Below are 13,408 nucleotides of genomic sequence, written 5' to 3' on the forward strand. Positions count from 1 at the left end.
CTCTTTTTCTGGCTAAAATGACATGTCTATTCTTAGTGCCTGAGCCTATTATGTGGGTGACAGGAGTTAGGCAAAAGAGACACTTTTAGCAGGACTACAGTACATCCCACTGGGTGGATCTGTTGGCTATGACTTTCAGGATGCTGGATCCTTAGGGTGGTAGTGTGTGTGTGTGTGTGTGTGTGTGTGTGTGTGTGTGTGTGTGTGTGTGTGTGTGTGTGTGTGTGTGTGTGTGTGTGTGTGTGTGTGTGTGTGTGTGCTTGTGCTTGTGTGTGTGTGCTTGTATGCGTGTGTGGGAAAGATTGTAACAAACACACATTACAAATATTGAGTATGGGCCTGTTTTATGACTGTCAGGCTCTGTGGTGGTCACTGTGTGTGAATAGAACATACACTGTCCTGGTCAGGGTACACCACGGTATGTTACAGGTTTTACCCTCAAAGCAGTATGCCAGGTTCAGGCCATGTGACAATGGTGTGTGTGTGTGCATGTGTGTGTGTGTGTGTGTGTATACATGCGTGTATACATGCGTGTTTGTGTACGCGCATGCGCCGTGTTTGTGTATACGTGTGTGTAGTGTACTTGTATGTTTGTCAAAATCAAAACTAACTTAGCTCTTAACCTAAGTAGCATACAAACCAAGATACTAACAAAAGGGCCAAAATAGGCCTCCTTGAAAAGATGTTAAACCGGACTTGATCCTAAGAGTTTTGTAGTGAGGCTGCATGCAGTCTATTTGAGTACTCCCCCACCTGTCCCCAATCTTAACTGAAACATATGGTAGCAAACAAGGCCCTCGGGCACTTCCTATTGGCTGCTCTCCTTTCTGACATTGCTTCTCTCCTTTAAAGCCAGAAGCCCACACATTTGAGAATACCACACATAGACTGGTTTCTCAGACTCAGAGTAAATCTACTTTGTATTTATTATGGATCCCCATTAGTTCCTGCCAAGGCAGCAGCTACTCTTCCTGGGGTTTATTATGGATCCCCATTAGTTCCTGTCAAGGCAGCAGCTACTCTTCCTGGGGTTTATTATGGATCCCCCATTAGTTCCTGTCAAGGCAGCAGCTACTCTTCCTGTGGTTTATTATGGATCCCCATTAGTTCCTGCCAAGGCAGCAGCTACTCTTCCTGGGGTTTATTATGGATCCCCATTAGTTCCTGCCAAGGCAGCAGCTACTCTTCCTGGGGTTTATTATGGATCCCCATTAGTTCCTGCCAAGGCAGCAGCTACTCTTCCTGGGGTTTATTATGGATCCCCATTAGTTCCTGCCAAGGCAGCAGCTACTCTTCCTGGGGTCCAAACACATTAAGGCACTTACATTACATATAAAACAAAATATAAAATAGTACATCATATAACATTATTCCACCACTACATATATACAATACAAAATGTATAATGCCAACATAAAACAATATTACAATGTACATGTGTGTAGAGTGCGTTTGTCTGTACCTTTGTGTGTATCTCTTCACAATCCCCACTGTTCCATAAGGTGTATTTTTACCTGTTTTTTAAATCTGATTCTACTGCTTGCATCAGTTACCTGATGTGGAATAGAGTTCCATGTAGTCATGGCCGTTCTGAGCCAATTGTAATTTCCTAAGTCCCTCTTTGTGACACATGATGACACTACTGAACAGTAGTCCAGGTGCGATAAAACTAGGGCCTGTAGTACCTGCCTTGTTGAAAGTGTTGTTTAGAAGGCAGAGCAGCGCTTTATTATGGATAGACTTCTCCCCATCTTAGCTACTGTTGTATCAGTATGTTTTGACCATGACAGTTTACATTCCAGGGTTACTCCAAGCAGTTTAGTCACCTCAACTTTATACATTTCCACACTATTCATTACAAGATTTAGTTGTGGTTTAGGGTTTAGTGAATGATTTGTCCCAAATGCAATGTTTTTAGTTTTGGAAATATTTAGGAATAACTTATTCCTTGTCACCCATTCTGAAACTAACTGCATCTCTTTAAGTGTTGCAGTCACTTCAGTTGTTGTAGTAGCTGACATGTATAGTGTTGAGTCATCTGTGTACATAAACACTCTGGCTTTACTCAAAGCCAGTGGCATGTCATTAGTAAAGATTGAAAAAAGTAAGGGTCTAAACGGCTACCCTGGGGAATTCCTGATTCTACCTGGATTATGTTGGCAAGGCTTCCATTAAAGAGGACCCTCTGTGTTCTGTTAGACAAGTAACTCTTTATCCACAATATTGCAGGGGGTGTAAAGCCATAATACGTTTTTCCAGCAGCAGACTGTGATTGATAAAGTCAATAGCCACACTGAAGTCAAACAAAACAGCCCCCACGATATCTGTATCATCAATTTCTCTCAGCCAATCATCAGTAATTTGTGTAAGTGCTGTGCTTGTTGAATATCCTTCCATATTTGTGTACTGTAAAATAGCATTGTATCTGCTCAAACACAATTTTTTCCAGCAGTTTACTAAGGGTTGGTAACAGGCTGATTGGTCGGCTATTTGAGCCAGTAAAGGGGGCTTTACTATTCTTGGGTAGCGGAATGACTTTTGCTTCCCTCCAGGCCTGAGGGCACACACTTTCCAGTAGGGTTAAATTGAAGATATGGCAAATAGGAGCGGCAATACCGTCCGCTATTATCCCGAGTAATTTTCCATCCAGGTTGTCAGACCCTGGTGGCTTGTCATTGTTGATAGACAACAATAATTGTTTCACCTCTTCCACACTCACTTTACGGAATTCAAAAGTACAATGCTTGTCTTTCAGAATTTGGTCAGATATAATTGGATGTGTAGTGACAGCGTTTGTTGCTGGCATGTCATGCCTAAGTTTGCTAATCTTGCCAACAAATAAATCATTAAAGTAGTTGGCAATATCAGTGGGTTTTGTGATGAATTAGCTTTTTTTCCCCAAAATTTAATTTAAGGTTCTCCAAAGCTTTTTACTATCATTCTTTATTTTTTATTTTATTTTTTATTATTATTATATACATATATATTTACATAGTATAGTTTCTTTGCCAATTGGTTGTGCTGCCAGGTTTATTTGCTATACCTTAATTTTCTTAAATGGGTGCGTGCTTATTAGTAACTGGAATAAGCAATTTCATAAATGTGTTGAGTGCAGCATCTGGTTGCTCCTCATTACACACCACAGACCAGCAAATATTCTTTGCATCATCAACATAAGAATCACTACAAAACGTATTGTATGACCTTTTCATACACTATATTAGGCCCAGCCTTTGGAACTTTGGTTTTCCTAGATATGGCTACTATATGGTGATCACTACATCCTATGGATTTGCATACTGCTTTAAAGCACATTTCTGCAGCATAGTAAAGATGTGATCAATACATGTTGATGATATCATTCCTGTGCTGTTTTTAACTTCCCTGGTAGGTTGACTGATAACCTGATCCAGGTTGCAGGCACTGGTTACAGTTTGACATTTTTTTTTGAGTGGGCAGCTTGATGAAAGCCAGTCAATATTCAAATCACCCAGAAAATACACTTCTCTGTTGATATCCCATACATTATCAAGCATTTCACACATATCCAGATACTGACTGTTAGCACTTGGTGGTCTATAGCAGCTTCCCACAAGAATGGGCTTTACTCCTGAATGGGAAAGCTGAAAAACATATTGAATACAGAATCTCGATTGAACATGCGTTTAATTCCAGGGTCCGTATTCATAAAGTGTCTCAGAGTAGGAGTGCCTTTAGATCAGTGCCTTTTCAATCATAATGAATAAAATTACATAGACGGGGGGGGACCTCATCCTAGATCCGCACTTCTACTCTGAGACGCTTAATGAATACGGGCCCAGGAGTAGAATAAATCTAGGTGATATTTGTTATATTTGTGATATAGCTCTACCTCATATACAACAGCCACTCACCCATTGACTTTACATAAGGATGCATTTCAAAATAGCATTGTATGGAAAGGTCTGCTGTTTAAAACTGTTTATACAGTAATTTGTTTAAGGGAGAGGATTGATACCCTTTTCATTCTCTGTAATGATATATATACAGTCCCCCAGTGAAACTCTACACACCCCTTGCACAATCTTCACATTTTGCTGCCTTAAAATTACATCTTAAATGGGATTCAATTAGATTTTTTCGCTATCTATCTCAACAACCTACTCCACATTTTCAAAGTGAAAGACAAATTATAGAACATTTTCCAAATTACTTAGAAATACAAAATGAGGATGTATTGATTGCATATGTCTTCACACCCCAGAATTAATCCTTGGTGGAAGCAATTTTGACAAAAACAATGGACATATGTTACCCTAAGAGTTGTGCAAAGTTGGTAGAATATTATTCAAAACAATTCACAGCTCTAATGGCTGCCAAAGGTGTTTCCATCAAATATTAACTCTGGGATGTGAAGACATTAAGACATTCATTTTTTTATTTCTAATTAATCTGGAAAAGGTTCTATGATTTTCTTTCACTCTGAAAAAAAAGTAGGTTGTGTAGAACTGTAGGAAAAATAATTGAATCCCTTTGTAGATTAAATGTTTAGGCAGCAAAATATGAAGACTGTGCAAGGGTTGTAGACTTTCACTAGGCACTGTATATATATATATATATATATATATATATATATATATATATATATATATATATATATATATATATATATATATATATATATATATATATATATATAAATACACTGCTCAAAAAAATAAAGGGAACACTTAAACAACACAATGTAACTCCAAGTCAATCACACTTCTGTGAAATCAAACTGTCCACTTAGGAAGCAACACTGATTGACAATAAATTTCACATGCTGTTGTGCAAATGGAATAGACAACAGGTGGAAATTATAGGCAATTAGCAAGACACCCCCAATAACCACTTGTCAGTTCCTATGCTTCCTGGCTGATGTTTTGGTCACTTTTGAATGCTGGCGGTGCTTTCACTCTAGTGGTAGCATGAGACGGAGTCTACAACCTACACAAGTGGCTCAGGTAGTGCAGCTCATCCAGGATGGCACATCAATGCGAGCTGTGGCAAGAAGGTTTGCTGTGTCTGTCAGCGTAGTGTCCAGAGCATGGAGGCGCTACCAGGAGACAGGCCAGTACATCAGGAGACGTGGAGGAGGCCGTAGGAGGGCAACAACCCAGCAGCAGGACCACTACCTCCGCCTTTGTGCAAGGAGGAGCAGGAGGAGCACTGCCAGAGCCCTGCAAAATGACCTCCAGCAGGCCACAAATGTGCATGTGTCTGCTCAAACGGTCAGAAACAGACTCCATGAGGGTGGTATGAGGGCCCGACATCCACAGGTGGGGGTTGTGCTTACAGCCCAACACCGTGCAGAACGTTTGGCATTTGCCAGAGAACACCAAGATTGGCAAATTTGCCACTGGCGCCCTGTGCTGTTCACAGATGAAAGCAGGTTCACACTGAGCACGTGACAGACGTGACAGAGTCTGGAGACGCCGTGGAGAACGTTCTGCTGCCTGCAACATCCTCCAGCATGACCGGTTTGGCGGTGGGTCAGTCATGGTGTGGGGTGGCATTTCTTTGGGGGGCCGCACAGCCCTCCATGTGTTCGCCAGAGGTAGCCTGACTGCCATTAGGTACCGAGATGAGATCCTCAGACCCCTTGTGAGACCATATGCTGGTGCGGTTGGCCCTGGGTTCCTCCTAATGCAAGACAATGCTAGACCTCATGTGGCTGGAGTGTGTCAGCAGTTCCTGCAAGAGGAAGGCATTGATGCTATGGACTGGCCCGCCCGTTCCCCAGACCTGAATCCAATTGAGCACATCTGGGACATCATGTCTCGCTCCATCCACCAACGCCACGTTGCACCACAGACTGTCCAGGAGTTGGCGGATGCTTTAGTCCAGGTCTGGGAGGAGATCCCTCAGGAGACCATCCGCCACCTCATCAGGAGCATGCCCAGGCGTTGTAGGGAGGTCATACAGGCACGTGGAGCCACACACACTACTGAGCCTCATTTTGACTTGTTTTAAGGACATTACATCAAAGTTGGATCAGCCTGTAGTGTGGTTTTCCACTTTAGTTTTGAGTGTGACTCCAAATCCAGACCTCCATGGGTTGATAAATTGGATTTCCATTGATTATTTTTGTGTGATTTTGTTGTCAGCACATTCAACTATGTAAAGAAAAAAGTATTTAATAAGATTATTTCTTTCATTCAGATCTAGGATATGTTGTTTAAGTGTTCCCTTAATTTTTTTGAGCAGTATATATATATATATAAAATACAGCAGCCCAAATCTGCTCTTGGTCAACCCTATTTGGCATGTTAGTGGAATATCAGATAATTCTGATTTTTGGCATCTAAAAAAGATGCAATTATACAATGTTATCATTCAAGGCAGTACTATGCAATAACTAAGATATAAGGGATCAGTTGCTAGCACGGGCACTCCACTCTTCATAAAGACTGGGTCACTCTGAACTCTGCACCTCCCTTTGTGTAATGGTGGTGCAGGTGTTCTCTAGTCTCTCTCATCAGGGGTCTTAAATCAATGTGTGGCTGCTCACTAGGAAGCATAGACACAAGCATCCTCTCACTCTCTTCTGGTAGTTAGCTGTGTGCTCAGACTGTGGCAGGCCCGTAGGCCATGGCCAGATGGCAGCACAGTTGCAATGCCAGGGGGGTAAGTGAGGAGGTTAGCTGGCATGGCATGGCAGTGGGTAAGGAGGTGGCCTGTTCAAGGGTACATTGTTAGTCCACCAAGTGAAGAGGGTGAGGGGGGTGGGAGGAATGGATTTGAACAGGGCTGACATGAGAAGATCCTGAATCCCAAATAAACCCCTAGCCCCGACACTTGGATAGATATGAGACGATTGGATAGGTGAAAGCGATATGGATACAATTCCACCTGGCCTATCAGAGGGCATGATTGAGCAATTGACATATAAATATCTAGACAAAGCCATATCCTGAGCTTTGAATTGATTTCTGAAGGTTGGTGGATCCATTCGTTTTCACTGTGTGGGATTCGAAACATGTCACTCTAGAAGCCATGTGTACTGTATATGGTGTGTGTGACCTCCATCAACTGTGACATTGCACCATGAAGTGTCCTTCAACAATGCCCTTGAAACACGCTCATAAGGCATATGTTTGGTCTACTTATGCCATTGCACCTATGAACAGCCCACCTTTCAACTCTACCTTAGGACAACAGCCGTTTAGTTACAATCGTGTCTGTCATGCATTCTGTCAGTCATGTTTTATGTCAGTTTACTTTTGTCATTAGAGAGACAGCTGGAAATTAATTGCAATTATTTGTTACAGCTGGCAGTATCGCACTCAGTGTAACGTACTACTGAGATATGTCAGGGAAAGGCAAGCTAAGTAGCGCCAAATACAGAGCAGGGTTGTGTTCATTAACGCACACAACATAACACATTTTATAATGACCTGCATTGGAAAACCAGCATTTATTATTGGACAAGTCTAACTAGTCCTTCCTTGTTTCAATCTGTTTTCTTCCGTTTGGTAGGAACATGAACCTGGTCTTTAAGTGTGTGAACAATGAGGGAGTTCATCTTGGCCAGTCAGCAGGGCACAATTGTTGTGACTATAATCACACAATTTGAAGAACTCTTAGTTACCACAGCTTCCACACTAACAGGGTGTGCATTACAACATATTAAGGCCTATATAAGATGCAAACTATGTTTTTTCCATAGTTTTATTGTGACCGTACAACAGTAACCTCACAACACTGTCAATCATGCTTGAAAATATATTTTGCTCTATATCTGAGGCGTAACACATATCTCTGTTGATTGTGCACTTTGCCTTGTTTCAAAGAGACACTGGAGTCACAGGAAAACAGAGTGTATTAACATCGGATGTGCAGCAGCGATAACATATATTATTTTAGGAGGGTTAGATGTAGTTCAAATCTTTTTCATGTTGAATTTTGAATCTGTCCTGTCATATGTACATGAGTGGAAACCATAATGGCAGTTAAAATTACATTTGCTTTGTTCTCCTTAGTTTCACAGTAAAATACTAGCTGTGGAGCTATACAGAGCAGGTTTTCTCTGTAAAAATATTCCGGTTTTGAATTCACTGACAGCGTGGTTAAACGGGGTGGGGTCCCCAGTGACATGCAGTACCACTGTTGTTCTGAGTTTAGTACACTAGGATTCTTTATTGAATCCTCATTATTATTAGGTAACATTGCAATGAATATGGATTTGTCCTATATTCTTCATATTTAAAACATCCTTCTTAAAGTTTATAGCACCTGTGATAACTAGAATACTATATGCAGAGTCTACTATGAAAATCATTGGACTGTCATGAACACTTCTCATGCTGCAATCATAAAATCCCCCTTTTTTCACACAAAATGTATTTTGCTTAAATGTGATTGGGTAAGTCTTCCAGACTTTTAGCACTTGTAGGCTAAACACTCGCAACAGCTGGAAGACTAATACATACTGTGGACAATGTACATTACTGCAAAGAAATGGGGTGCTGCCTAAACACGACACATGGATTTAATTAATCCAAATGTACATTAGCATATTAATTGAAATTGTATTGTTCACCACATGTGGTACAGCACATTCATGATGGAAATTTTACATACTTTTTTAATATATCCCCATCTGGTGAACAAAAAAATTCTGAGCTTTCTCCAAATTCAATGTTATCTGTTACTAAATGTTTTAAACATGTTTCCCTCTATGGAAAATGTAGAAATACTTGATATACATTATGAATTACTGTGCTCTGATTGGCTGCTGGAGATTCTCCTTCCGTATAGCAACAGCCTAGAATCCCCCCCTCAACTCTCCTCTCCTCCCTCCCACCTAGCCCCCCCTCCCCTTTTCTACTCACTGACCTCCTCCATGCTGCTTACCCCCTTCCCTGCATGCAGTTGGGCTGCTCTGCCTCCAAGGAGGCTCCTCTCCACCGACTGACTGCAGCATCTGGATGTTGTCGCCATGGCAACAGCAATGCCCCCCCCCCCTCCTCCTTTCTACCTCCCCCCTTCTCTAATCTCGCTGTGCTCGCCGCCGCGCGTCTTTAGGCTTGACCTGGATTCCGTTGTGTGCTGGTTGACAGTTAGTCGGCCAGACGTGCGTGCCGGTCAACTGACTCGTTTCTCCATTATTTGGGGTCAAACTCCAGAGCCCGCTTCTCCCCCACATCCCATCCCATGCATTTGTAGAGAGAGAGAGAGAGAGAGAGAGAGAGAGAGAGAGAGAGAGAGAGAGAGAGGCATGTTGCACACGGCATCGGGGCTCTGTCCACCCTCCCTCTCGGTGCTCCAACAACACTCGGTTCCTCAGTGAAGTGAGGTTTTCCAGTCATTTTCCCCCTGTTTTGTTGAAAGCCTCTGTAGCCTGTACTGACTACAGAAACCAAAATGTCTGCCTCCTGCCTGTTCCTGTTGTAGTGGGTTTAGTCACACTAATGTTTACCGCTTGGATTCTTTCTGGTCTATTAATTATACATTTCCTATGTATGTACCCTGTTTGTTTGTGATTGAATGTGAACACAACACATCAGTAAGACTATGTGTACATTAGTGCAGCTGTTGTGTTGGCCTGTGGCCTTGTGACTCACGCAGTAATTCAATGAAACTTAGTTCTCTTCTGATGTTGAGGAGGTGTTGATGTCAAACCAATCACCCCGGACGGTTTTCTGTACATACTCTGGTTATGCCTTCATGAGAACTTGTTTGGGTTGATGCACCTGTTTTGCTCTTGGCTGTGGCTTCTATATCCAGTGCTCCATCTTTAGTAGCTGTGGAGTCTTGCTGTAGAGTTTCTCTTCTCTAGTGTTAAAGGGGAGAGCTATAGGGAAACCATATGTTAATCAAAATCTATTTATTTAAAATAGGTTTAATTTGCATAATGAATAGGGTGAACATTGACACATGACATGATTTGCATAATTGACTGCTAACTAATATCCATCCTCCCTGTTTGCTACACACCTTTCTGGTTGCAGTGGAGGTGATGGACCATCAGAGGGTGCTGCATACTGGCTGCCTGGTGTCGGGGGTCCACACCCCGCCCATCCGCCGCAACAGCAAGCTGGCCAGCCTGGGGCGCATCTTCAAACCCTGGAAGTGGAGGAAAAAGAAAAACGAGAAGCTGAAGCAGAGCTCCACAGGTGAGTGAGTGAGAGTGAGAGTGAGAGAGAGAGAGAGAGAGAGAGAGAGAGAGAGAGAGAGAGAGAGAGAGAGAGAGAGAGAGATATGGAAACTACACAAACATGCACACATGCAGGAGTAGTAGATTATGAGTAAAAGGACTTGAGTAATGCCCCAAATCTTTAAAATGGCTTCCTCTATCTCAACTTACCATGACCCCAAATAGGACTCTCCATTTCTGTCAGATCAGGGGTCATGAAAGAAAGGACACAAAAAAGGAAGCCACTTCAGAATAGGGTCGTTCCATTTGGAATTAATCACTTTTTGACCGCACCCATATTGCATACCCCACCATACCATGAGACATCTTCATCAATGAAAAATATTAACGGTTTGATATAATTTAAAAGCTTACAATCAGGTTAGTCAAACTATTTTCTCATGTATTTTTTAACCTTTAACATGAATTTTCTTAGCGCGTAAACTCTAATGTTTTCGCATATGCTGTAGCTTAGACCCTAATTTTCATCATCTGAGGTGTTTGTGTTGTGCACGTCATCGGTTAAGACAGCTGCATACCGTTGAATACAGGGTGCGTGTCATTTCAATCACTTCAGGCCACTACAATTTAGCTGGTACACCATTGACATTTAAAACTACCACGAAGATGTCCGCTGGTCTATCCACCACCGAATGTCAACTTAAATGCAAATGTATTTTCTATTATCTATATTTCTATGATTTCAATAGGTTTCCTATGGAAGATCGACAGTATAATTTAAAACAAATTATATTCCCATTCAAGTCAACATTCTCTGATTCTCTATTCAAGAGTGTGCTAAGTCTCAACCGATTGCAGGCACAACACAAACACCTCAGGTGATGTAAATTAGGGTCTAAGCTACAACATATGCACAAACAAAAATGGGTGCGTGTATAACAGAAATGGCAAGCAACCAAAAGGCTGTGAGTTTGAATCTCATCACGTATAACTTTAGTATTTTAGCTACCCCTTCCCTAACCTTAACCCTTTAAGCTAACCCTTCCACTAACCTTAACCCTAACCCCAACCCAGCTAGCTAACGTTAGCCACCGAGCTAGAATTCGTAACAAATCATGCATTTTGCAAATTCGTAACACAGAGTACATGTTTTGCTAATTCGTAACATATAATACAAATTGTAATTCATCACATACGAAATGGGGTGTGGCCATCCACAAATGAATACATACAGTATTTTTTTATTTAACTAGGCAAGTCAGTTAAGAACAAATTCTTATTTACAATGATAGCCTACCGGGGAACAGTGGGTTAACTGTCCTGTTCAGGAGCAGAACAGATATTTTTAACTTGTCAGCTCAGGGATTTGATCCAGCAATCTTTCGGTTACTGGCCCAACGCTCTAACCACTAGGCTACCTATCATATCATCCTAACTGGAGTGTAAATTGTTTTCCCCCTCATCAATCTACACACAATACCCCATAATGACCAAGCATTAACAGCTTTATAGAAATTTTTGCAAATTTATTAAAACTGAAATATTATATTTACATAAGTATTCAGACCCTTTACTCAGTACTTTGTAGAAGGATCTTTGGCAGCGATTCTAGCATTGAGTCTTCATGGGTATGATGCTACAAGCTTGGCACACCTGTATTTGGGGAGTTTCTCCTATTGTTCTCTGCAGATCCTCTCAAGCTCTGTCAGGTTGGATGGGGAGCATCGCTGCACAGCTATTTTCAGGTCTTTCCAGAGATGTTCAATCGGGTTCAAGTCTGGGCTGTGGCTGGGCCTCTCAAGGACATTCAGAGACTTGTCCCGAAGCCACTCCTGCATTGTCTTGGCTGTGTGATTAGGGTCGTTGTCCTGTTGGAAGGTGAACCTTTACCCCAGTCTGAGGTCCTGAGCGCTCTGGAGCAGGTTTTCATCAAGGATCTCTCTGTACTTTGCTCCATTCATCTTTGCCTCAATCCTGACTAGTCTCCCAGTCCCTGCCTCTGAAAACATCCCCACAGCATGATGCTGCCACCAACATGCTTCACCGTAGGGATGGTGCCAGGTTTCCTCCAGACATAACGTTTGGTATTCAGGCCAAAGAGTTCAATCTTGGTTTCATTAGAGCAAATAATCTTGTTTCTCCTGGTCTGAGACTCCTTAAGATGACTTTTGGCAAACTCCAAGCGGGCTGTTATGTGCCTTTTACTGAGTGGCTTCCATCTGGCCACTCAACCATAAAGGCCTGATAGGTGGAGTGCTGCAGAGATGGTTGTCCTTCTGGAAGTTTCTCCCATCTCCACAGAGGAACTCTGGAGCTGTCAGAGTGACTATCAGGTTCTTGGTGACCTCCCTGACCAAGGCCCTTCTCCCCTGATTGTTCAGTTTGGCCAGGCGGTCCAGCTCTAGGAAGAGTTTTGGTGGTTCCAAGCTTCTTCCATTTAAGAATTATGGAGGCCACTGTGTTCTTGGGGACATTAAATGCTGCAGCAATGTTTTGGAACCCTTCCCCAGATCTGTGCCTCGATACAATCCTGTCTCAGAGCTCTATGGACAATTCCTTCAACCTCATGGCTTGGTTTTTGCTTTGACGTGCACTGTCAACAGGTGTATGCCTTTCCAAAACATGTCCAATCAATTGAATTTACCACAGGTGCACTCCAATCAAGTTGTAGAAACATCTCAAGGATGGCCAATGGAAACAGGATGCACCTGAGCTCAATTTCGAGTCTCAGGTGCATCCTGTTTTTTATTTTGGAATACATTTGCAAACATTTCTAAAAAAAGGTTTTTGTTTTGTCATTATGGGGTATTGTGTGTGATTGCTGAGTTTTAATTTTATTTTTATTCCCTTTTTGAGTAAGGCTGTAACTTAACAAAATGTGGAAAAAGTCAAGGGGTCTGAATACTTTCAGAAGGCACTGTATGTATGGAAAGTTTGTTCAAATCTAAAGGGGTGCAATCAAAAAGTGATTAAAATCAAAGGACCGACCCAAAATGTAATGTAGTCATGCTATGGAGACCATGAGTGTGAAATAGAAGGTAAAACTTGTAGAATACTGCAGACTAAGCCCTGTACGTTGTCTCCCTGCAGATGTGGCATTGTCCAGTGGGTGCATCTCTCCTGAGCCCGGCTCCCCCTTGCAGGGCTCCTCAGACGGGACAGGCATGTTGGGGAGTTTTGGGGGGTCGCTCAGCGCCACACTCACGGTCAGCAGTGTGGAGTACCTGGGCCCAGAGGAGGAACTCCCCCCGCCAGGTAGGACAGCCCAACAACCCTACAAAGAAAACT

General features: G+C 42.3%; 1 protein-coding gene across 2 annotated transcripts in view; it reads left to right on the forward strand.

The window, feature by feature from the left end:
- Positions 1 to 13,408, forward strand: part of phactr3a (phosphatase and actin regulator 3a) — a 60,713-nt gene that overhangs the window by 20,058 nt on the left and 27,247 nt on the right. For both annotated transcript variants that reach the window (XM_029724451.1, XM_029724452.1), the window contains exons 2-3: positions 9,975 to 10,139; positions 13,211 to 13,375. In XM_029724451.1, the coding sequence (XP_029580311.1) occupies positions 9,975 to 10,139; positions 13,211 to 13,375 (330 nt within the window). The remainder of the gene's footprint in view (positions 1 to 9,974; positions 10,140 to 13,210; positions 13,376 to 13,408) is intronic.

Source organism: Salmo trutta, chromosome 30 (genome assembly GCF_901001165.1).
Source record: "Salmo trutta chromosome 30, fSalTru1.1, whole genome shotgun sequence".
Lineage (NCBI taxonomy): Eukaryota > Metazoa > Chordata > Actinopteri > Salmoniformes > Salmonidae > Salmo > Salmo trutta.